At 52.6% G+C, this 26,031-nt stretch overlaps 1 protein-coding gene across 6 annotated transcripts in view; it reads left to right on the top strand.

The window, feature by feature from the left end:
• The window catches only part of ZBTB16 (zinc finger and BTB domain containing 16), a 194,560-nt gene that overhangs the window by 157,728 nt on the left and 10,801 nt on the right, over positions 1-26,031 (top strand). For all 6 annotated transcript variants that reach the window (XM_086679072.1, XM_086679067.1, XM_086679069.1 and 3 more), the window contains one exon: positions 24,195-24,365. In XM_086679072.1, the coding sequence (XP_086535198.1) occupies positions 24,195-24,365 (171 nt within the window). The remainder of the gene's footprint in view (positions 1-24,194; positions 24,366-26,031) is intronic.

Raw genomic sequence — 26,031 nt, 5'->3', positions numbered from 1 at the left:
AGGCAGGGGCCTAGACTCAGTGGCCAATACCTGCCCATGGTGCCAGCCCAGAAGTGGGACACCCTTTGGCATAGGGAAGCCCTTGAACATAGCAGCCAGGATGGGGGTGTGGGAGTACAGATGAAGGATGGCCAAGAGGATGCTGTGGTTTCCACTTGTTATTACTTTTCCTGCTTTATCTCAGGCCCTGGGGCGCTGAGCAAACCTTTCCAGGGGGCTGCTAAGCTGTGAAGAGAACACTCCCCTACCTTTCCTTCATATGCATTGCACCTGTAAAGCCTGAAGCCTTGGTATCTTGGGTGGGTGGGGAGCACCGCAGAAATGTCTCTGATCTGGGTGCTAAGTACTTTCTAACAGAGGTGGTGGGCTGGAACATTTATTGCCCATGATTTGAGTCTTGCCTCAGCTGGCCTTGTGCCCAGACTGGCCGGTGGACCTTCCTCTCCCTTGTCCCACCCTCACCAAGCTGATGAATTGCTGTTAGGGCCTCTGACGTGGCTGTGATCTTTGGTCAGAAGGAAGCTGGGTGACAAGGACAGGGAGAAGCACTGCTGATGACCTTTTGCAGGGAAATGCCCACCCATCTGGTCTGGAGAAACCTGTATGGGCCCCCACAGAAGCCTGACAAAACTTGATTCTGTCAGCCCGCACACGTCTACACTGAAGGACAGCCTATAGTACACATGCGTTCTTCGACTTAGGAAGGGCTGGTGACATAGGGAAGTAGGAAGCACCCCCTTCCCCTCCCCCACCAACTCTGGATTCTCCCTGAGCTGGCCCATCACTAAATGACCCCCACTCGTGTTATTTTCAGAGGAAATAACTGGCCGTTCATTCATTCATTCATTCAACATTCATTGCATGACTACCGTGTGCTTAAACACTGGGGATACCAGGGTGAATAAATCCTGCTGTCTCGATGGGGGAACACGGGCGGGAAGGGAGACGCATAAGCGGGTAATTATAATGTACAGTGCTGGATGCAGTGGTGGAGATGTCTGCACACGAGGAAGGTACTGTGGGGGCTTCTAGGGGGAGGACACAGTGGATTCCCGGGGGACGGGAAAGACTTCCTAGAGAAGAAGACCTCATAAGGTTTTAAGGAAGTAGGACTCTGCCAGAGAGGCCGAACCATGTGTGTTTGGACACAGTGGTGGTATGGCTTAAGCATCCTGTCCGAGATGGTGCAGAGGGTGTTGGAGGTTGGCAAGCAAGCCGGGACCACAGAGGTCTTGCTGGGCCGTCTTACGGAGCTTGGGTTTTATCCATCAATGACAGGGAGTCTTGGGAAGCCTTTACAAGGAATTTGGGTCACCAGGTCCGATCAGTGTATGGTGGGCCAGTGTGGTGGTTGTGTGGGGAGCAGATGTGAGGCAGATGAGCCACGTCTAGGAGCCCCCTGTAGGATCCCGCTGAGGGACACTGGTGGCTTGGGTGAGGCGGTGCCTTTCTGGGATGAGAAGGAAGGGACACGCATAGGAAGTACGTAGGTAACAAAAAGCTGGATCGGGACATGTGGGGAAGGAAGACAAGAGGCCTTGGGATCGCAGCCAACCATCTAGCGTGGGTGACAGAGTGGATGTTAGTGGGGACACCTGAGACAGAGCTCCAGGAAGGGGAGCTGGTTTGGGAGCAGAAGCGGTGGGTTTTAGGTTTGGACACGTTGAGGGTGTCTGTGGAACGTCAAGGAATGTGTGGAGTTACGGGGTTTGCATTCAAAAGGGAAGTCCGGGGGCGCCTGGGTGGCTTGGTTGGCTAAGCGCCCGACTTCAGCTCAGGTCATGATCTCACGGTCCGTGGGTTCGAGCCCCGCGTCGGGCTCTGTGCTGACAGCTCAGAGCCTGGATCCTGTTTCAGATTCTGTGTCTCCCTCTCTCTGTGACCCTCCCTCCTTCATGCTCTGTCTCTCAGTGTCTCAAAAATAAATAAACGTTAAAAAAAAAAAAAAAAAAAGGGAAGTCCGGGCTACAGGTGTGGTGATTAGCCTCGGAGTGGTCACTGACACCACGAGACTAGAGTTCACCCGGGACCGATGGGGTGGGCTGGAAGCACCGGGGGCAGAACACTGGGGGCAAAAGGCCCTGTTCTGCGGAGAAGGGCCTCAGCCCCGGCCACCTCCTCAGGCTCCACAGACAGGAGCACAGGGCCTTGGGTGTGGAAGGCTTTCCCTCTGGAGGAACCTGCAGACGTGGCCTGGGGCCGGCATTCCCACAGACAGACGCTGCTCTGCGGGCCGGGAGTCCCCGTGCTGGCCCAGCTCCTGGCCCGGTGTGGGAGGCAAGAGGCTGGCGGGCCGAGTGGGCCGTCTCAGAACCGTTGGGCATTACGGGGTTAGGGTCCACCCTCCTGCTTCTGAGAGGGTGGCAATCAGTCCTCCGTGCGGTTCTGGGTAAGTTCTTCGAGAAGGACCTGCACTGCTGCACAGACCTCCCCGGAAACCCGGTGCTGGTGCATCGTTTCTGCTGGCCCATCGCCCCGCACTCCACCCCTTTGCTCGTGTCCCTCTTTTCTGAGGCTTACTATGCTTGGTTCGGCCTCGTTTTCTAGAGGGAACGTCAGTGCCCTGATTGCTTCCGAAGGAAGCAGAGAGCGTTTGGGTTTTACTTCCTCTAAAGCCCCTTTTCCCACTTGCCCTCTCCCACACACACCCCCAGCGACAGTTCATTCGGGATGTGTGTCCCACTCTCCTCTACGCCCTCCTCCCCTGGCTTGGCACTTTGGGACCAGCTGCCAGAGTGATTGACATAAAGCCAATCTATAAATAAAGTCTTTTTCTTTTCTTATAAAGACTTTGTGGTGGAGTTTGCCTTCAAGGTCAAGGCCAGACCTTTCTAAATAAACACATATCAAAGGATCATTAGCAAAGCAGCACTGTTAAATTGAGATATTAACTTCTGTCAACTGCTTGTTTCTTTTTTGTTCTGTAACTCATGACTGCAGTAGGCTTTTATTATTTTGTCCTTAGGCAGTAGCATCTGGCTTCTGTAGAGACTGTAAAAATTAAAAAGCAACACAAATCATTGCGAGAGAAAAGCAGTAAATTCAATGATAAGAATTTAAAATTAAAATGTTTCAGTGCTTTTATATTCTGCAGAACATGAAATGAATGAGTTTGCTGCCTGTTGCCATAAACCTAACCCAGCTAATCGTCCGCTTGACTTTTTTTTTTTTTTTTTTTTACCCCTGTCTCCTTCGCGCATCACCATCAATTCTGTCTTGGCACCAGGCGAGGCGGAAAGTGAAAGCCATGTGCACGTGCGTGTGTGTGCGCGCATTGTGCACGTGTGAGCGTGTGCTGGTGAGTGTGGAGTGGGGTTCGGGCAGGATGGCACATGCTTGGAGACCCACCTTATTTGCATGGAGAAGACCACAACATCGGGGTCATCCGGTGAGAGCCAGGGTGGGGAAGGGATGGGGAGGGAGCAGCACATCCCCGTGGATCTGTATTCTCTTTTCTCTGGATTCTTCCTAGTTAAGCACCAGAAACCAAAACACAACAACCCAACGGCCACAAAACCCACAGGTCACACACATACACAGCAACTTGTAGCATCCAAGTGAAATGATAAAAAGCAATTTCCCGGGCACAGGTGTAAGATGATGGATTAGTGTCTGAGCTGGTCCTGGCTCCTTCCCATCCCAGACGGACCCAGTCTTTGGGCAGAGCGCCGGGGATGAAGCAGCATCTTAAACCCGTTACTCGGGCCAGAAGAGTCAGGGCTTCGGTATTGGGGTCATTCGGGGCTGGCTGGAGCTAGCTGTGTGCTAGGCTGTGAGGGAGAAAAACTACACGATCCTTCTCCCCTGCTCCTGGGGGGGACTGAGAAAGTAGTCCCGGGTGAAGCAGCTAGCGGACAGCTGGAGGAGGCGTCACAGACAGCAGCACCGGGCAGCGCGTGGTTATTAGAGTGCCATGGGGCCCGTTCACGGACAGCTTTTAGGACGTGAGTTGCCTTGAGCTAATTTTTGAGTCCATCTGGCTTGGATCCTGGATGCCTTGGGCAGCCCGGGGAAGCGTTGTTGGGGGAGTTTATCCCCCTGTCCAAACGGGGCAGTGGGGGGCAGGGGAGTGCTGGAGGGGGTGCAGGTCCCTTCTCGTACAGCCTGTCCCGGTCTGACTGCTGGACCCACAGGCGTGAAGGCAGAGCTCTTTGTCCCAGACGAACTTCTCCAGCCTCAGGAGAGGTGAGAAAAGAGAGCCAGTCCTTGGCCTCCGTCAAAGGGAGTGAAGGAGAGTGAAGATTAGGGACGGAGGGGTCGAGTTAAGAGGGTATGACTAATACGGCCGGTCTTTCACATAGGAGAGCACATTGTTCTCTGCGCCCAGATGGTCCTTGGAATAAATCAGCTCAGGCAGAAGCAGACTTCCAGTACAAGCAAGTTTGGGCAGCGGCTTGCCTGCTTTTCTGAAATGACATAACCCAGGTCCCGGCCCTGAATGGCAGCCATTCACATCTCTGCCGTGGGTGCCGGAGTGGGAGCGTGCGTGCGCACACACTCGTGTCCGTGTGCATGTGTGAATTCGTCCTTTCAGAGCCTCTGACAGAAGAGCGTATGGCTTTCTGTTGTGAGAGGCAGATGCAGGGAGACTTTTAACTCGAAGCCCGATCCCTTCTCACCTTCAGATTCCAGCCTTGAGAGTTTCATAAACTGAGCCTTAAGTTTGTCTCCTTCAGTAGAGGGGACACTCTTTGAGGCCAGGGACTGCGTCTGTCTGAGGCATCAGCGCATCCCAGGCCCCGTGTAGCACAGCGGCTGGTTCACTCGGCCGGTGCCGAGTCCTATAAATGGGAGGAAAGAAAGCTCTAGCAGCATTCTTACCTTGCTCTGTTGCCTCGTCATAACCACCCGTTAATTAATCAAGCTAACAATTAATTAGTACATAAGTAAATCACTCCATAATCCTGCTCTTTGTCACATGGCTTCCATCCAGGGACGGGTGTGAGGACTGAGATGGGATAGGGATACCCGCCACAGCAATCACTGAGAAAGTTCTAGAAGGTGCAGGACCTTGTCATACACATTGTCCAGGTAGACGTCTTCCCAGTTTGCGTGGCTGAAGATTTGCAGGGGTGCGTAGGACACAGAGTGTATGTGAGCACCACTGTGCCTTGGGACAGCTTTTTTAGCACCGATGCCCACACGAAACAGAAGGACCGATTCCCTCACCTTGCTTGTTCTGGAGTCTCCATCCCAAGGCTGCACTGTTTCCTCCTCCTCCAGAGAATCCATTTAGGCTCCTTAGGAGTGAGGGGAGGCAATAAGCACACAGCAGCATCACTGAGTAAATAACAATAATCAAACAGATACTCCCTGGAGAGAGTTTCCTTTCTATGAAGATGTTAATTAATACGAGCGCCCTGGCCGCGCGTTCAGAGTCAGCTTTTCTGTGCCGACCGCGCACCACTGCTCACCCAGCCCCGACTGAATTGTAACTTTGGGGTCTTCGTCCTTTGGCGAGTGAGCCTCTTTGGGGGGATCCTGCCGGTTGAGAGTTACGTAAGTTGCTTTGTCTGAAATTTAGCTCCGATTAAATGGCAGCGGAGGTAGGTGCAGGTGCCTTATGCCTGGATGCGCGGAAGTAGAGACCTTGCAGGGACCACTCTGCCTTCCTCTAAGGCCATCCTGATTTCCACCACCCTCACTGCGTTTAGAAGAGCCGCAGCCCACAGGCTGCCAGGGTCGTCGTTGGGAGATGTTGCGGTTTGCTGTGGGGAGATGGTGGTGGTTTTCTCTCATCCATTTCCCAAGTGCTTTATTCTCCCGGCCCCTCAGATGAAGAGGTGGCCTTTAGTATTCTCCTACTGTGTGCTGTTACTAGGAAACTGCAATTGTCTCCCAATAGGCCACTGTTTTAGAAAAAACACCTGCATCTGAGTGCCACAAGGAGGAGGAAGGGAGGGGAAGGCGGGTTGGGGTGGGTGGCCCGGGAAGTGTTCGGAGAACGGAGGGGCCAAGGATGGATAGGGGGTTGGTAAGGGCCGAGGAAAGTGGCTTTGACCATGAGATGTTCCCTGCATGGAGAGAACGCTCGTGAAACAAGCCAGGCCCGGGTGAGGGCTGGTGGGGAAACGTTCTTGACATAGACGTCTTTGGCAGGATAGGGTCTGTCTTTCTTGCTTTCGCCCTTGATTCCGGAGGCTTGGAGAATTCCACAGTGCTTCCATCTGAGGTCAAAGGGGAACGTTTTAAAGATTGCTCACTCCTTTCAGTGAGTTTGGCCAAAATCTTCGAAACCCACAGTGACTGACCTGAATGAGCAGAAAGTGCCATCAAGGAAATAGTGAGGAAAGACGCATAGACAGTTGAGTAAACACTGCTCATCTCTCTCATTTTTAGGGGTTCTTTGAACTTGAGAGGTGGGGAATCAGGAAGTACGAGTGAGCACGATGTCTGGACAAAAGGAGGGACCTGATCCGGGCAGGGCCAAGGCACTTTTTCCCGGGAGCTAGTGAGTCCTGGGGCCACCTGTGCCGTCCCGTTTGTTCACAAGGACACCTGCACTCACCACTGACAAGTTATCCCTCCCTAGAGCCACAAGGACTGGGGTTTCGGGCCAGAGCCCAGAGTAACAGTGAACCCAAGTCTGAAATATTAATGGCTTGGGCTCAAGAAATCATAATCTACCAAGGACAGTGGGCCAAGCCCACAGAGGTATTCATAGGTGATGTTTGTTTTTTGAAGTTTACTTATTTACTTTGAGACAGAGAGAGAGAGAAAGAGAGCAGGGAAGGGACTGAGAGAGAGAGAAGGAGAAAGAGTCCCAAGCAAGCTCCATGCTGTCGGTGAAGAACCCGATGTGGGGCTCAAACTCACGAACCGTGAGATCATGACCTGAGTCGAAATCAAGAGTCGGATGCCTAACCAACGGAACCACCCAGGTGCCCCCATAGGTGACATTTTAATGTATTCATTTATTTGCCTATTTATCTATTCAGTAAATAGTTATCAAGCACCCATTATGTATCTAATAGTATATTATGTCCTGAGAACACAGTGATGAGCAAAACAGAATCCCTGTGCTCATGAAGCTCATGCCTTATAGGGGGACAGATGAGTAAGTACACAAGTCATAGACAGGATAAATACTGTTATGGTGGAGGTGTAAGATGTCATAAGGGCACACGTGAAGGCCCCCAACCAGGGAGGTGTCATCAAAGTTATTAGGTAAAGGAAATCAAGCAAATGGGGGAGAAAGGGAAGAATGCCAGGCTGGGGTCAGTGTGGGTTAATGTCCAGAGCTGGGAGAGAATCCGGCTCTGAATCCGGAACTGAAAACAGGGTGGGGGAAAAGGGCAAAGACCAGAAACTGTAGAGGTGAGTGGGCATGAAATGGGAGGGTCCCCGAAAACCACTTTAAGTAGCTCTGCCTTTTTCCTGAGGGCAATAGGGAGCCATTAAAAGATCTTAGAGGAGTAACCTCAGATTATGTTTCAGAAAAACGATTGACACTACACGGTTGTGAATAGGTGGGAGGCAGGAGATTAGTTAGGACGCCGTTGCCATAATCTAGCCAAGAAAGTATGGTAGCTTCAGCCCGTGTCGTTGCATTGGGGCGGATAAGAAGTGGGAAAATCAAGACATTTAGAAGGCGGAGGAAATACGGTAATTGGTTTGTTGTGAGAGGTGAGAGAGGAAAAAAAAAACAAAGATGGTGGCCCCTTTTCTTGCTCCAGTGGTTGGGTGATGGTGGTTGAGCTCTTTACTGAAACGGAGAATGGAAGAGGAGAGCAGAACATTTTTGTTGTCGCTGTCATTCAGATAATGAACAGTTTTAATATTGCAGCAGTGACATGTCCAGTGGGAAGCTTTCTGGGAGGTATTTGGATATATAGTTATGTTGGGAACTCAGAAGACAGAGACTCTCTGGACATGTATATTTGGGAGTCATCAGCACGTAAAAGGATCTTTGAAGAGAGGTTATAAAGCCAGAGTGTACAGGAAGAGAAGAAAGCTTAAAACACAATCCGGAGGAATCCCCACGTTCTGCCTCTCCAGAACAATTGAAACCCACATAGAGATTGAAAAGGGATCGCTGGAAGGAATAGGAAGGAGCCCAGGAGAGTGTGGCGTTAAGGAAGAGGTTTCAGAGAGGAAAAAGTGGTCATCAATCTTAATGCTGCTGAGAAGTCCCCTGAGGGGAAGACGAGAAAACGTCTGTTGAATTTAGTGACACATGGGGGCCACTGGTTATGAGAAGCGAACGGTTGTGGTCTTGGTGGGACAGTGGAAGCACGGACATCATGATGGGTGGAGGGGTTAGTGAGCCTTGGGAAGTAGAGGCAGTCCATGTAGGCAGCCCTAGGAGTGGAGAAGGGAGGAGGTAACCGAGCCAAGGTTGGGTTTGACAGGGTGGGAACGATGCCGGGATAACGGGCAGGGGAGTTCAGGAATTGGCAAAGAGGCAGCTGGTAATTGAACCACGGGCCTGGAAGGTTGGACTGAATGGCGACAGAAGTGAGGACAGGAAGGGCTGCCAGGGATGTACAGAGATCAAGTGGATGGGAGAACTTGGAGGGTGGGAAGGAGGTCTAAAGTGAACGCTTTCGAGGAAAAGCTCTGGTTGGTGATGGAAGGCCTGGAATGTTCTTTGTAAGCTCCTCCAGCTGTGATTCGGTTCATGGTACCTAGGCTACAACACCACCGTCCACTTTCTCATGTACCTGTCTCTCCATGACCCTCACCCCGTCCCCTGGGTCAACGTTCTAAGCAGCGCCCATGTCTCAGTTCCACCTGGCACTGTGGTGGGCACCTGTCGTGTATTATCCTCAGTCCTCCTAGCATCCTTGAACTTGGGTATTAGCACTCTAATACAGATGAAGGAACCAAGACCCAGAGCTAGTAGGACATGCATATGAATGTATGGCTGTTAAATAAATGGCAGAGACAGGATTTGAACCCAGGTTTCACCTGACTCCAAAGTCCGGGCTTTTTGCAGAGCGCCTCTTAGACTGTAAGCATCTTGGTGGCAAGCAGTATCTCAGGATTACAGCCTTGGGATTTGACGCCTGCATAGAATGGGAACTCAAAAAAGGCCAGGTGCAGGCGCGAGTGAGAAAATGCCTGAGGGGTGTCCAAAGTGGCTTTCCATACTGTGTCCCGAGGGGAGTAAAAGTAACACCACCTGAAGAGAGAAGTGAGGACTTGCAGAAAGCAGGAGAACAGGATGGGAGGATTTGGTGACCCAGCAGTGCTAGTGTTCGAGAGAGGAGTCTCTTCGGGCCACTTTGTTTACGACCGGGGTGCTGGACACCTGGCCGTGGCATGAGAGTCAGCCGTAAAGTTTCCCGTGTGTCCGGGGGCCCTCCTCAGGCCCCAGTCATGCCAGGGAGTGGCCCAGAAACTCCGGAGGAGGACCTGAAAGGGGAGGTACCTAGGAAACAAAATTTACACGGAGGAAAGAAGAACCCCAAACCACTGACATTGAACTTTGCGTTTCCTTTTTAGAATCCGAGCTGGAGTGTCTCTCCAGACCTTTCTTCAGACGCCACTGGTGCGCGTACGGGCACGTGTGTGGTGTGGGGGAGGACTAGGTTGCCCACCCGTTGTCCGAGGAACACACACACCATCTAACAGGGCCTTGAGGCCCAGGCACGCGCCTGCTGGACGCTCCGCCTCCTCTCCCTGGGATAGATGTAGTGAGTCAGGAACACAGCCTACTTACAGGGAGGCTGGTTCCAGATTTGGGGGAAGTGGGAAAGTCTGGTGGACGGTGTTTTGTTTTTCCTTATGACCATAATCAAATTCCTCCCCCTCCCTCCCTGAATGGCCAAAAGGAGCATCTCCTCCCCCCAGGCTTTCAGAGCCACTGCGGCTGGCCGCCTGATGCCACGTAGGAGCCTCCTCCTCAGGCCTCCGTGGCTCCTTCTCCTTGTGTGTTCAGCCAGCCTATAAATTCACCTTGCTCGTTTCCTCCTTGGGTGGCAGGTTACGAGGCCTAGTGGGCCAGTGTGGGGTCATCCCTGAGGACCGCATGCAAGTCTTGTGGCCTGAGGGCGGTGCCCTGTCACGTCAGACATGCTACTGCCACGGTCCATCCCCAACCTGTGCACGTGCGCCACCCGCTGTCTGTCTCGGAGGGCTGCACACTGGAGGATGTGTGTGAGCAGTAGCTAGAGGAGAGCAGATGGAACCCCCTCCGACTGTAGGAGCTTTAAAGGATCACAGAGCCTATCCTCTTTATATCAGGGATGAGATTGAGGTCCAGAGAGACCAAATTCATTTGTTTAATCCCACATCCACCCATTCGTTCTTCCCTCTATCCAGTAAATACTCATGAAACACTAGTCAGGCCCAAGAGGTAACAGCAGTGTGTGAGAGAAAGGAGGCCCCTGCTTCTCAGGTGGCTTTCATTCTGATGGGGAGAGGGAGACAGTAACCCTTGAACTTGAAGCCACTCGCCCAAGGCTGGTTGGTGTCAGAGCTGAGAAGTCTGGACCTCCGGTGGGGTCCTTTCCAAGGAACCACACGTGGCCACTCCCTGCTTCCCAGGAGCCATTCCAGCCTATTCTTCACCACAGATGGAGATGTGGAGGAGGTGAAGGAGGGGCAAAACTGAGTTTTTGTCTGGATACATCTGAGCAGCAGAGGGCTGTACTCCTGTACAAGTAACTTTTGACTGGTCGAGACCAAGGATTCTTTTTATTTTGGCAAAATACATATATAACACAGGCTTTGCCATTTTAAGTGTTTTTAAGCCTTCGGTTCAGTGGCGTTAAGTACGTTCCCAGCGCTGTGCAACCTTCACCGCCATCCATCCACAGAGCTGTTTCATCCTCCCAAACTGAAGCTCTGTGCTATGGGGCCCCAGGGAAGTCTGGTGAAATCCATGCATCAAGTAAAATACCTGAGATTATAAATGGAAACTTCAAACACAGATATAAAAAATATTTTTAAACAATCATTTGTAATACGTATGTGTGGTTCTTTGTTATCCTGTTAAGCTCAGGCACTGGTTGAACGTCCACTGTATTTTTGCAAGAGCGGTTTGCATGAATGTTTGGCTGCAAATGCAACACTTCTCACGTGGTGTGGGTACGCAAATATCTGCCCTGTCCACGACCAAGCCGCACGTACGGCTAATGCAGCTGGGGTTGTTTTGCTTTTATTCCCCGTTGAAGGAGCTGCCGAATTTCAGGTAGAGGTTGGTGAAAATAGAGATACAATTTTTTTTCTTCTCCAAGTTCACCAGCCTCCTGAATTCTGTCCCTGGACGGCTTGGGGGCTTTGTGGGCTCTAGGTTAGGGAGCCCTGCCAAGACAGAGTTTGTCTAGTCTTCTCTGCCTATAAGGGCAGCGCACCGGGCCGGGGGCATGCTGATGGGCTAGGACATGGTGACAGAAACCCTCCCTGTGCATGCGCCTTGGAGGGAGGGAAGGCAGGAGCGTCACAGGAACCCGGCCAACGGGGAAAAGGTGCCCCCGTTCTCCCAGAGCCGCCAGCCTGCTGTCTGAGGTGGGCGGGGCCGGTGCCCCCTGGAAGTGTGCCTTCTGGCAGCTTCCCCGCCCCCCCTTCCACCCCCTTGTCCAAAGGCTCAATGCAGAAGGGAGCCATATGGTCCTTTGTGGACACATTTTCCCTAGTACAGTATCGTCCTGGTGTGAATGCAGGGCCTGGCTCTCCAGTGTCAGCTGTCCCTCCCCTGTGGCCCCCTCCCCCTCCCCCCGCAGCCAGCCCCAAGAGTAGGAGGTTGTGGGGGACAAGCTCACCGAGTCGGGGAGCTCTGCAGAGTCGGGGTGAGTGAGGCGTCTTTCGGTAACACCCACACACACACTCACACAGAAAACTGTTGAAGTGAAGTCAAATGTCTCAAAGTCAGATCCCTTTTTAGTATGAATTTGCTGTGTCTCATTCTGAGCACTAATTCCAATTTAATTGCAAGTGGCCTGAAGCCTCTTCAATAGGAGTAACAAATGGTTTGATTTTGTAAACTTCATCAGACTGCATTTTAAATGCGACACAGTAGCCCAACTCGAATGCCAATGAAGCACTGGAGTAGCTCTCTGTTTACTAATTATCCGTTTTTACTCCAAGCCACGCTGGCTGGCTTGTCTGATTAAATCGGATTTGTGGGATAGAGAACAGCTAGCAGAGTTTTCTCTATAGTAAACGAGATTGAAACTATGGGCCGCCTGGCTGCACACTGTAAATTATATTTCCTTTTAAAGGGGACGTGTCTCTTTTATTTCTCTGTCGCCCCTCCTGCATATTAAACTTTACGGTACAGAAACGGACCCGGCTCATCCTCTGGAGCCAGCTCGCTTCTGTGACTTTCCACGTTGCTCTCCGAAGACCCGGAAAGGAAACGGGTAGCGACATCCCCTGCTTCTCCACCCGACTCCGTTTCCTTCTTTCAGTCCTTTCTTTTCTCCCTTTTATCCAGGGGGCGAGTTTTCATTATCCCATTATTCTAAAAGGTACCTGAGATGATGTAGATTCTTAGAATCCATTTTTGAGTAGCCTAAACAAGGGTTCTAGCGAGAGAAAATTTACCGGGACCCAACCCAGAGGGTTTTTAGCATTTCGGAAAGACGTGAGTGTTGGGTAGTATCATGCTCGGGTGGGCAGGGGTGGGAGTGAATCGGTGGGGACGGAAGGGAGGTCAGTTTCTGAACAGTTGCCTCTGTTCATTTGGTTCACTCCGGAATGACACCCTTTCCTCTGAGCAGAATGAAATGAAGATCACCTGGTTCCTCTCTGTGATGCAACAGAGAAAGCCATGGCACAGGTGCGAAAGGGCTAGATGTCAGTGGACCAGTGCCCATGGGTGAAGTGCAGGTTGAGGGAGCTGGTGGGTCCGCCCTTCACTCCCTGGGACCTGGGGTCTGGCCTGGAGCTGCTGGGTCCTTTTAATTGTTTATTCCTCTCTGTCTAGGAAAGCCACCTCCACCCTCCATCCTTCCTGGGAAATTCTCTGTGTCTCTGTCTCCATAAAACGAAGGCAGGGCAGCCTTGAATAAGGTGTAATCAGGCTGTGCTTAAACTCTGCCGTTGCTAAGACTTTAATTCCAAGAGCTTGACCTGTCCTGCCCTCACTCTTGGTATCTACCTTTGTGCGGGAGCTTTTTATATTTTAATTTGCTTCTGAATGTCCTGCAAAATTAACGGTGTACGCACTCTTCCCTTTTTGGCCATTGTGTGCGGTACAGTATGGGAAGCCTGGCGGTGCCTCTGATAGCCTGGTTACCGTGGGAATGAATGGCTACCACAGTCTCAGGCTCCCAGCCCTCCTTTTAATTGTTGACAGTAAAAAGCGTTTAAATGCTGCTTAATTTGTAATCATCTTCTGGGGGGGAGAGGAGAAGAACCATTAAAATGTCAGTAAAATGAATACGTCCTTCTCTCTCTCTCTTTCTCTCTCTTTTTTTTTTTTTTTTTTTTTGGTTGGGTTTTGTTTATTTATATGCGGTTGCTTTTTCTTTTCATTGCCTGATGTTTGTCAGATATTGAAATGGCCCTGAAACAATCAACATTTCACTTTATTTTGAATATCTGTCCCCCCTCCAACCCCTGCTCTCCTCCCCAACCCCTCCTGTCTCTCTGGGTCTTTGTCTGGCCTCTGACTGTCTCTCCTTGTCTGTCCCTCCCTGCCTTTCTCTCTGGACCTCCTCCTACATCCACCTCACTGTCTGTGAAATACATCGGGGTTTACAGGTCTTTAAATAAGACCCAAGCTGAGTTGCTTTTTCCCAGAGACCCCTCTTCTGGGCCCTGGCTCCTCCCCTGGGGGCCTCAAGATGACTTGGGGGATGCTCGGAACCAGAGAGATTGAGTCTCTATAGAAAATGTCTTGTCCACTTGATGAACAGAAGACATAAACAAGACCTGGTAAGAACTTATTACACAAATAAGGACATCGGGTCTCATCTTCAGGCAGAACCGCCGTACCCCCTCCTGAAGCTCCGGACCCGACCCACTGCTCGGAATTGCAGTGCCTGGGGCCCCCGGGTGGCTCAGTCGGTTAAGCGTCCTACTCTTGATTTCCGCTCAGGTCGTGATCTCGGGGTCCATGAGTTTGAGGTCTGCATCGGGCTCCGCACTCTCAGTGCTTGGGATTCTCTCTCTTTCCCTCTCTCTCTGCCCCTAATCACCTCTCACCTGTCTCTCTCTGAAAGTAAATAAATAAACTTAAAAAGAAATTGCAGTACCTGCCATGTGGGGGCACGGGGCCCTAGGGAAATGACACCACTGTCTTCAGAGAGTCTGGTTCTCTTGCTCACCGTCTCCGAGGGTCACTCTTTGGCTTTTTTATCACAGCAGTGGGGGGGGGGGCATGGGAGAGAAAGCTTTGCTCCCCCCTCTCTCATCTCATCGGCCAAACCATCGCCTAGTACAGAGGCTTGGAGGTATCTTCAGACCCAGCGACTCCAGAATTGCCCTTCTGATCGTATGGCCAGTTTTGGAAGGAACTAAGCAGGTAATTGCTGGTCACTTGAGAGAAAGGACCTAGCACGTTCTTTCAAGTCTTGCTTTCCTCATCTTCCTAAAATCCCCTAAAATTCCCTATCTCACAGGGCTTGAGAAGGACTTAGGGGTGATCGACCTAGATTGGCCCCTAGTGATCCATGTGGGTCTTTTCTTTGCCTCACCTGGTGACTGTCCCTCTGTGAGCCTAAGACGGTGGTTTCTAGTGAAGCCTTGAGATTCTCTTTAACTAAAAGAAGGCTTTCTAACCGGACTCTGTGGGAGAAATGCCTTCACCACATCTCAGTGGAAGAAGGATCTTTCAGTCTTCCAGCATGCTCTCCCATAGGCCCAGAATAATTGACTGTTGCAGTAGGAGGGAAAGTTTTCAAGGGTCATTTATTATCACCTTCATTTTTCTAGTGAGGAAACGGAGACCCAGAGATGTCTAGTAACCTACTCAGGAGTGCACAGTGACTTAGTCACTGAGCCAGGATTGGAGGACAGGCCTTCTGGCTGAAGACCTCAGTGCTTTCCATTCTTCATCCTCTTCAGTTGGTGAAAAGTCCTAGGAAAGGGTAGGGCAGGAGGACAATGGCAGGATAATTAGCCTGGCCTGTCCTTTCCCACATCACACGCTTCAGGGGCTCTTTTCCCAGAAGCCACCAGGACCAGCGGAGTTAGAGACTGGTGATCCTAGCTTTTTACAGTCCAGCTCATGCCGTCTACGGAGAGCTGAGGGCACAGAGCGGAATGCATGCCAGATGGATTGCAGGAGGAACCCACTGGAGCTTTCTGTGTGCTACCCACCTACCCCAGGGGTGCCAAGTCCGGAGCCTTTGGGAACCCCGAGGGTCGACCACTGCCTGTCTATCCTGTAGAAGGGCAGTGTAGAGGAATCGAGGAAGGCAGCTCTCTGTATCTCGGGAGGAGAGGCTGCACCCGGGTCCCTCAAGGAAGCACTCTGTTCACCTGCGCGGTCCGTCTCCTCTCAGACTGGCCCCGTCTCAGAGGCAGCTCTCCTCTCCCAGATGGGCAGGACCTGGGAGAAGCTTCTGATCCCCGGGGCTGGGCGACTGCAGGCTGCCCCTTCCCTCTCAGGGCTGTTGAAGTTGGTCCAATTTTTCAATCGTGGGCCAATTAGTTTCACAAATGGGGGCCCCTGTGGTGCCAGGGCACATTTGTTCCGGGCCTGCGCACTGGCCGGGCCCCATTGTCCTGCCTCCCGCCCCCCGTGTGGGCCCATTGTCCTCGCCCCCAGCAGGGGCTGCTTACCGCTGATTTATACGGGCAGGCGTCCTGCGGGCTCCAGGCTGCACCGCCACAGCTGGCGGAGGTGCTTAAGGCCGCGGACCCTGCGACCTTTGCCCCAGTCCTGCTGTCATTTTGAAAGTTACAGACCGGAGGGCTGCATACCTCTCCGGATTTACTTCCCACCCCAAGCCCACCCCCTATTCTCTCTCTCTGTCTCTCCCTCCCTCCCTCCCTCCCTCCCTCCCTCTCTCTCTCTCTCTCTTCCTTTCCTTCTTCCTCTTCTTCTTGCTCTTGTGGTGGAAATTTGGATTCACTCTGGAATGTCTGAAAGGGTTCAGGTACATGACTAGGAAGTGGCTGCAGGTATAGGTGGGAAGAGGAGAGAGGCGCCTGGTGTGGAGGTCGCTGCTGCTTCCCCTGGTGTGGCTTTTAATCCTGGGTTCTGTTCCCTACTTCCGCATCAGATGCTGGGGTGGGGGGAATGAAGGAGGAGGTTCCCATCAGTTTGACGTAGTGCAGTTGAGTTTGCCCTTGGCGCCTTTCCTGCTAGGGGCCATACACCCTGGGAAGCGTAGCCCACCATGAGGGCACGCCAGTGGGGAGGCGGTCATGTAACCGGGCAGCACAGCCCAGCCCAGCCCAGCACAGACCGGATCTCATTGTAACCTGTTGACTCTGTTGCAAACCAAACTCCCACTTTTCCTCCTCCGTTTTGCTTCCTTTCCTTCCTCTTCCACCCCTTTTTCTCGTCCCCCTCCTCCAGTTTCTCCTCCTCTCCGGCTCGTTTGTTGGAGTGATTGACAAAATTAGTAAATCCATTCATGTTACTTTTATTGTGCAGGTCTCAATAAATCCCCTGTGTCCGGGGTGCACCTTAATGAGCTAGTGAGCTGACAAATTTGTTTACTGTAGCTGGAGGTGCCGAGTAATGAAATGCACTTGTGTCTGCAGCTCACTGCTAAACAAATACACGGCTTTCTGGGAGCCAGCATTGCTAGCTGCTGCCTCAGGACGCGGCCACATTCCCCCAGAGACCACAAGGGTGGGCGCGCGCACGTGTGCAGGGGTGTGTGCTTTGAGAAATGTAATCGCTCACCCGTCCCCGGCTCAGTTTTAAAACAAATTTGAATCAGCTGTTCTGGCTCCTCCCCTTTCTGGTTATTCATTGAGAACTCTCTGTTCCTTGGACTGATGCTATGAAGCCATAACCGTCGCCCTTTCCTTTGTGGAAATGGAAGGTTATAGAGACCGCTTTCCAGGATTCAGGAAAGGGAAAAGGGGTGGGGAGGGCTGGATAAGGAGACTGGAATTGACCAGAAGACTAGATGCTAAGGTTTTTAGCTCTTGGCTTGGTTTGAGAAGATGTAACTGAACAGATGATCAAAGGTGTCCCAGTGGCAGGTGACTCTATATGTCGGAGACAAGCATCCGTGCACAGACTTGCAGTTCATCTGGTTTGAGGTGGGCCTTCCAAGATGTTTTCTTAGCCTCCTCTACCTGTTGCGGCGGGGAGACCGACAGCAGTGAAGGAAACAGTGGGGCTGGTCTCCCACGCTCGGAAGCTGTCTTTCTTGGAGTCATTGGTCTGACACTGTCTCGGGCTGGGCAGACCGCGCTCTCACTGTGCTCACAGCTAGCCTCCTGAAGAAGCCTGGGAATTCCAGAGCTCCACGCACATGATCCTGCAACACGTGCCTGAGAGAAGAGATAGCAAGGGAGCTCTTGACACTTTCTCCAGTAGATCCCTTGAAAAGGAGCCAAACCCTAAATGATGGTACAGGGGGAGCCAAAAGGGAGCCGCTCCTGCCGATGTCATGGCTGGACATTTATTTCCTTTCCGTGTGCTCTGTGTCCCTGCCCCCTCCACACCTGTAGCCTTCTCCATCCTCTTGAGATGCAGACAGAGTCTTCCCGCCTTCGGTGTGAGTCAGCCTTGGACCGCTCGTCTCCGTCTTTTTCTTGCGCACAGTGGATGATGCAGTTCTGCTTTACCAACGAAGGGTGTGGGGGGAGGAGGGAGAAAGCTGAGGAGCGGGGAGAGGCGGCAGTCTCATCAATAGCTTTGATGTGTGGCTACTCGGGCTGCCCGTGACTGGCAGTGGCATCCGGGAGGTCAGAGGAAGTATAGAAAGACATGTCTGATGGAGTTGGGGGTCAGACGGGGGGGGGGGGGGGGTGGGAGGGGGGCTGGGGGGAGGGTAGGAGACGGTTTCACTTTAAACCAAGGTTTTCACAGCCCCCGAAAGTTGACATTATCTTCCTCTGGGGACAAAAAAAAACCTGTTGGCGGTTGCAGGGGAAGCATCTCTTCCCTTGGCTTGCTTAGGTGGGGTTGGACATGACAAGCTCATCCGTGGTGCGTGTGCACGCACATACGCACACAGAGTGCACACAGTCCAGCACATGCACACGTGGCAGTCATACATAGCTAGCTTACCAAAAAAAGCCAGAGTATATTTAGATCCCTTTGCTCTTTTGATTAAGAAACTGCTTATGCTGGAGATAATAAGAGCCTTGTTCCAAGAAGGTGTCGCACCTGAACATCTCCTCCAGCTGTGTACCCCTCTGATCCTGTTCCTTCCTTTCTATTAAAGAGCTAATTGGTATGTAAATGGCACAGGTGTAAACATGAGGGTTTTTGTGGCTCATAATTTCAGACCCAGTCATCACCTGGGTGAAATAAATATCCTGGGTCTATGTCACCCCTCCTGCCTCCTGTTCCACCCTGGCCTTGGCTTTCTCCCATTTTTTGGCTATAATTAAACTGGTTTTAAATTGAGAGTCTGTGAGTCGTACGTGCCCTGCAGCCCACACGGGCTGTGCTACCCTTGGGGGTGGAGGATGGCTGAGGTGTGGGTCACCATCTCCAGAGACAGAAGTGAGGCAAAAGGAAGCCCAGATGTTTGCACGGGCTCTGCCCACATTACCCGGAACCATGCTTTTCATTCAGGAGGTTATTTCGTTCCATACCCTCCTCTTATCTCCAGTTATAAGCCGTTTCAGGCAGACATCCTTGGAACACAGCCCAAGACTGAGCTCCAGTCAGTCTTCAGAAGAGCAGAGGAGGTACTGTTCTTTGACCTGATAAATTATTTCCTTGGACCAAGGCTAATTTATGTATCCGATTTACATCAAAATTTACAGATTGATAGGAAACAATACATTTTGTAGAATTTACATACTCAGAAAGATTTGTCATTTGCCTCATCACAGCCCTGGGACATTGGTGTTGGAAAAGGCAGGTGAGTTAGGAATGCCGTTTCCTAGAGGAAGAAATGAGGCCAAGGGCAGCGGCTGCTTGGCCCAGGGTCACAAAGCCAGGAAGGCGGTGCCTCTGGGCCAGAACGGAGGTCTCTTTCACTGCACTGGTGGTCTCAGTCTTTGCTTCTGAGCAACAGAGCTCAGACACACAGTGAGAACTGGGGAGTCCTGTCCAGCCCACCAGACAGACACGAGAGGCCCCAACAAGATCAGATGGCTGTGGGTCACTCAGTATCACTAATTGCCAAGGAGAGTCTCCCTGGAAGTGCTCAGGAATGGCTTCATTTGGTCTGAGCTTGCTTCAGCTCTCGGATCTGGCTGTCTGCACTGGGACTGCCCCTACCCCCCGCCCCCTCTGCCCTTTGCGGTTTGTCTCCCAGCTCCTTACTTACTCTTTTATGCACCATGCAGTTAGTGAGTGCCTGCTCTGTGCTGGGCCCTGCGCTCTGTGTTGGGGAACACAGAGATGAAGCGAACAGCTCCTGCTTTAGAGGGTTTACAATCTCTTAGGCCGAACTGAGTGTCAAAAATAAATGCATCAGAGGCTTTTATGTGCTGTAGTCATGAAGGCTTAGAGGAAGAAGATGTTCTTGGCCCTGAGTCCTAAATGGTGTAACTCATCCAGGATGCCTTCTCTAGAGTGCACTCCTAGAAGCAGCCGCCCTGAGTCGACGGAACAATGTAGGCTCGTATGTTGTATGGGGCTGTGGTGATCCCTAAGCAGCTCACTTGCTGCAGGAGGATGCCCAGGCTAAGGGGGGGACGTGGAGGCTAGAATCCAGCCTCTTTGCTTGTGAGAGCTGTGCACCCAAGGTGACCGTCTGTGTCTGCCCAGAGGAAGGGGCATGACTTTCTAAGTCAGACAGGGGCGTCGTCCAGGCCGGTAGTGGCTCTGGCTACCACTTTATCGTTCTGCAACTCTCACGAGTATCTCGTTCGTCACCATCTCAGCAACTACAGGCGGTGTGGCAAAGGATGAGCTCAGCCCGGTCCAGAGAAGTTCAGTGACATGCTCAGGATCACAGAGCAAGCGAGTGACAGACCAAGACCTCTGTGCTGCTTTTGTCTTCCTTCAGTATGATTACTGAAGATTTTCTGCCAACAGTGGAGCCTCCTCCTGTCTCCCCAGTGTGGTCTCGGGCACGAAGTCTCTCTGTAGCGTCAGAAAGAGCACCGAGTATGTCTGGAGCTCAGGCGTTGAAAGGAGCCGAGTGTTTTAACACTGCCCGGCCCTCTTGCCCGGCTGCACACCTCACTGCAGCTAATGAATTTGCTAATACAATTTTCTAGATAATTTTATTTCCATAGTCCCACGTTTTAATGTGTTTCCAAAAGCTAGCATTTATTTGCTTAATCTCCCAGTGTAATAGAATCTGCCTTGACTCATCATACATGCGAACAATCAGCTAGGCAGAAACTACAGCAAATTGTTTAATAACTCAAATCTAGTCTCTAGATTTTTAGCTTGCATGCACCACTGGCTTCTCTTGTGTCTCTTCCACTTCTCCCCCCGCCACCTTTTCCTTTTTGCTTTTTAAACATTTTTCCATCTCCTCAGCTGTTGGTCTCCAAACAGAAGGAAGGGGAGAGTGGATACGGGGCCTCTGAGGCCCCTTCTCTTCATCTCGGCACCGAGGCCGGTGTGTCAGTGGCCAAGGAGACCCCTGAGACTCGTGAGATGTCCCAGGAAGGGGAGTGGGACCTTTGCAGGGACATTGCAGCCTTTCCTTCCCGCGTGGTGATTATGTAACTTGAAACCTGGCACAGAGCTGACCATCCGGGACTGTAGGTATACCATGCTTCCCACCTCCAGCCCGGACCTCAGTTCTCTCCCCCTCCTCCAGTCCTCATAGCCCGTACCCGAGTCTCGTCCCCACCCACCTCCAGTGCTGTCAAAAAAGCCATCCGCTCTCTGCCTGCTTCCGATCACTTGCTGCTGCTCTTGGTCCCCACGTGACCCTGGGGGCGTTGTCCTCGCATGCAGGTTGGGTCATGCCAGCACCCCCGTGCTTTCCTGGCATCGCATAGCCTGTAGCATGAAGTGTGATCTGTCCCACCTGGCGATGTGGCCCCGGTGGTCTGACCCTCCACTAATGTCCCCTGCTTGTGTCCGTCCTCAGCGTCTGTCCTGTGTCTGCCTGCTCCGAGATTTTCTTGAGGTGTTTCCTTGCTTATCCCGGCCCCTGGACCCCTCCTCCGGCTCCTTGGCTGCTTAATGCTCTTGATTTCTCAAAGCCAAAGTTTTCATGGGGTCACCCTGTCTTGTCCCCTGGTGGGTCATCGACCTGCCTGGGAACTAGTCTGGGTCCCTATTTGTGTGCTTGAACTCAGCATCCCCCTGGTCACTTAGCACAGTGCCTACACTTAGTGACGTTCATGGAGTGTGCCGGCCGGACACGAAGAGGGTCCAGGCCATCCTGAGAAGTATGGATGGCCTAGTGGGGGCAGCTTTGAGGAGCCTGCGGAAGACCAAGAGGGCAGAGAGCTGCGGTATCCCCAGTCAGTCCTGCTGGGTGTACCAGCCCTTGGAACTCCTCTGGGCTTGGCTTTTTAGGCTTGGGGTATCCTACTGGGACTGTCACGGTCCCTCTGACCCAGGCACCTTCCACAGCCGGGGATTTCAGGGGATGCTGAAGGAGCACTGTGGGCCGCTGAAGGGCTTAACTGGCCCAGGAGGCCTGCCCCAGCTGACCAGTTTAAGGCAGCTGTTTGACATCTGGCTTAATCGGGGCCGGTGCTTGGGGCCCTTGGGATGAATCAGCCAGGGCAGCTGTCTCACTGCACACATTGCAGATGGACTGCCCCCATGGGCGTGTTCACCTGCTGGACGGACACCGGCCGCTCACTGTCCCACAGACCACCCCCTCAGGCAGGTGGAGCCGAGCACCCCGGCACCTCCTGGGGTTCTTGCTGGCCCTCGGAGGTTGGGAGGCTTCAGAGGGCTGTACCTTGTGACTCCGCTTGCGGTCCCCTCCCGCTGGCCACGGCGGTCTCGCTGTTGCCAGAGTGGGCCCTGCAGGCCCTGGGGCCCCTGGACCAAGCTGGGTTAGTGCTGGTGTGCTGGCATCATCACTGTGCCCCTTCCAGGAGAGGCCTGGACAGATTGCACACCCAGAAGAAGATAGGGGCCTGGCCCTGTGCTTTCTAAAGTCAGACAGACCTTGGGCATTTTCAAATCCCAGCTCTGCCTCTTCGGACTGTGTGACCTTAGGCAGGTTATTTAACCGCTCTGTTTTTACATTCGTAAAAAAGAGGGAGGAGGATGCCTGCCTAGTGGGGTTGGTTGCAAGTTTTCAATGAGATGGCGGCACTGGTAAGCAGCGGCACAACACCTGTATTCTTCCTTTCCCTTGTGCGCCCTGAGGCCAGGAGCGAAACCGCGTTCCTGCTTTGTGCCTGGCCTTCCCTGGACCTGGATGCAGGCAGCGACTGCTGGCAGGATGGAGCATGGCTCCAGCTGCCCAGGCCTCTGAGCATCTGCAGGGGTGGCTGTGAAGGGAGGGGAAGGTCTGGCCTTCCCACTAGTTCATCTTAAACCCAGCCACGAATGGGACTGAGGCAGCGAGAGTGGACCACCGCTTTGCTGTCTCCATTGGGCGACCCAGGAGGCAGCAAGGTCCTCATGCTGTCCTTCTCTTCACCCCACTACCTATGTGAAGCTCCTTGATTCCACACAGAATAGGCAGAGCTCTGCCCTTCCTACCCCTCTGGGCTGGGTTGACAGATGCTAGGCCTGTCTACCCTTCCCACTTACTTGCATCCTTCACACAGGGCAGGGCGATGCAGGGCTGAGCACAGGTTATATCACCCAGATGCCACCAAGAGGGGAGAGATGAGTTTCCCAGGGGAGCTGACACGCTGAGGGAAACAGGATCCAAAATGGCGGGCAATGAGCCACCAGTTAGGACTCAGATGGTGGGTGTAGATGCTTCCTCATGGGCTGCTGTACCCAGAATGGCTGTGGTTCCAGAACAGGTTGATCAGAACGCGGGCTGATAATAGAAAATGGCAGCCTGTTTGTGTAGGGTACCATAATTCACCTGTGCTTCTGATGAGTGCAGGGAATGACCAGACAGAGTGAAATGGAAATCTCATGGCACTCATTAGCTTAAAGCCCTTTGACAATTGCCCATTGGTCTTGGGACGCAGCCTAAACATCTTCACGTGGTTTTCGAGACCCCACATGACCTGGCCCTGCCTGCTGGTTTGGCCTTCCCCTCCACTGTCTCCCCGTCTCTCCAGCTGTGTTGTTCTTCTCTCTGATCCTCCGATCAACTACGTTTCTTTCCAGAGTGTTCAGGGATGCTCTCTCCCGGGTGCGGGGTGACATCTACAACGGCAGCAGAGACTTTGTCCAGTTTTCCATGGTTATATCCCCAGTGCCCAAAAGAGAGTGCCCCTTATAGAAGGTACTAGAATAATATTTGTTGAATGAATGGACTCTTAAGTGAAAGGAAAAGAGAGCTGGTTAAAAGAATAGGGTCTGTTGGGGTGCCTGGGTGGCTCAGTCAGTTAAGCTCAGCTTCAGCTCAGGTTGTGATCTCGCGGTTCGTGGGTTCCAGCCCCACATTGGGCTCTGTACTGACAGCTCAGAGCCTGGAGCCTGCTTCAGATTCTGTGTCTACCTATTTCTCTGACTCTCCCCTGCTCACACTCTGTTTCTATCTCTTTCTCAAAAATAAATAAACATTAAAAAAAAATTAAAAGAAAAGAATAGAGTCTGTGGCTAGCCTCCGGAGAGGATTGAGACCCAGGCAGCCGGCGTTCGAACGGCGTGTCTGCAGCTTCTGAACTCTGGGGGAGCTTTGGACAAGTTGCTCAGTCTGTCTATGTGCCTCATTTGCCTTATCTGAAAGGTGAGGTGGTAGAGATGGGATTTTAAAGCACTTATGTTCGAGCAATGGCTTGGGTGCATACCGTCTTCGTTACCGTGATTCCTCACAGAGGCCACCCTGACTTCCCAGTACCCTGCCTTTGACACAGCACTACACGCGGCCGCTGATGCACATTTATTGTTGCAACGCATCCGATCCTCTCTTTCTCCTCTCTCTTTAGGTTCCGTGAGGGTGAGCGGTAAGTTGATGTTGTCCACCATTGCAGTGGCACAATGGGTGCTCCATCAACGCTGGGTGTGCCTTTGGGTTTGCCCCTGAGCTTGAGGGATTGGAGGCACTGGTCCTGGCCCTGGCTCTTGCTCTTTCGTCTGGACCTGGACGAGTAAAGAATGGCCTTGCGCTCCGCCCCCCTGAGGCTCTCCCCGCTCCTCTTTCCCACAGGCACAGACATGGCTGTCTTCTGTCTGCTGTGCGGGAAGCGTTTCCAGGCTCAGAGCGCGCTCCAGCAGCACATGGAGGTCCACGCGGGCGTGCGCAGCTACACCTGCAGCGAGTGCAACCGCACCTTCCCCAGCCACACCGCCCTCAAACGTCACCTGCGCTCGCACACAGGTAGGCCCGTGCAGGTGGCGGGTGGATGGTCAGGCTCTCTGGGAACCCGTGTCTGGATTTACCTCCAAAAACGTGGAGTGGAGATGTGAGGTCGAGTCGGCCCTCCGCCCTTCTTGGTTCGAGGTGGGCGTGTGGGCGCTTCCGCGGTGCAGGTACGTGTTCGTGGTTCTCCCCATCCCACCCTGGGGGTCTGTGGGTCCCAGTCTCTGTGTGTTCCACACAGCAGGTGCTCGTTAGAGATGCAGGCTCTTGGGTCCCACCTTCGGAAACTTTCACTTAGCGGATGTGGGTGGGATCCGAGACTCCGCGTCCTTGATATATATTCTCAAAAGACTCTGAGGCAGGTGGACCCAAAACCTATTTCGGGAAAAAAAACTACCTGTTTGGTCTCAACCATCTGCCACAGCCTCCACCCCACTACCATTCGCTCCTGAAGTCCCCCTTGGGCTCCTAAGGGAATGTTGCAGAAGTGGTCCTGCTGGCTCTACAATAACAGAAGCAAATTTTCTATCCTTAGCCCTTAACCTTGCTTAGGGGAGATGATGAGGGTTTATGAACAATGAGCCAGAGGATGGGAGAGGAAGGTGGTTGTGAGTCAGGGGGCTGGGCCCTGTGCCCCACCCTCTAGATGGACCCTGAGGGCCGAGGGGCATATCGATCCCCTAGCAAGGTAACGGGTGACTTAAATTCATTCCTTTCTCTGTGACAAAATTGGGTCTTTACTGACTGTACATGGAGAAAGGAGTGTCCTTCTCTGAGTCTGCATGTGTCTCTGCTTGTGCGTGCTCTGTCCTGGGTTTGGAGTGGGAGTGGGGGACAGGGTGGGCTGGGGACAGGGTGGACCCGGGAGACAGAGAGGCACACTCCATATCGGGGTGTATAATGGAGTGTTTGCTCATGTCTGTTGGAGGGGGTAGAAAAAGTTGTGTGCCTCAAGACAGGAAATGGTAGGACCCTCTCTCTCCTCATTCTTGGGTCTTGTCACAGCTCTGGGATTGAGTACACAGGCCAGGCCTCTCGTGGGTGGCGGGCTTTGCGGAATGAGGAAGGGGCTTTACTTATCCTGGACCGAGCAGGCCTGTCCTGCCAGTGGTGTGCATCTTCATCAAGGAGTTCCCCCCCCCCCCCCCCACCAACCCCGCTCATGCTTTTTGATGCCATTCACATCAGGGGAGCATGTTGCCTTCGCATCACTAGATTTGCTTAGAACTATTCAGGCTCGCTGGCATAGGACAAGGAGAGGTCCCATAAGGTAGGTTCCCAACAAGAAGGGCTCAGGAGGAGGGAATATCAATGAGGATTTTCTCTAGTGACTGTATAAGCATCCCCTGTGGTATAGGCACCAGCCTGTCCACACCTCCCCCACTGGGTCCCCAAGTTCAACCTTAATGAACAAGGTGGCCAGTTACCTTTCAACCACTTTGAAGCATGCTGCCGGGTCGAACCAGTGTGGGCTTCATGGGACTTGAATGGTCCCAGCCCTGTGAAGTCCCCCCAGGATGTGCCCTGCTCTTCCCTTCTGGGAGTGCAGACGTGAGAGTAGCACCTGCCCCTGTGTCAGTCATGCACAGATCTGTGGGGAGGGGCTATTCCAGACATAGTTTGGGAGAAGGAACTTGCTTGATCTAGGAAATAGAGCACGTGTGCTACCCACGCACACATATAC

Source organism: Puma concolor, chromosome D1 (genome assembly GCF_028749965.1).
Source record: "Puma concolor isolate L17-30 chromosome D1, mPumCon1.1.hap2, whole genome shotgun sequence".
Classification (NCBI taxonomy): Eukaryota; Metazoa; Chordata; class Mammalia; order Carnivora; family Felidae; genus Puma; species Puma concolor.
Note: the sequence above shows the minus strand (reverse complement) of the source record. Positions and strands in the feature narration are given on the sequence as shown.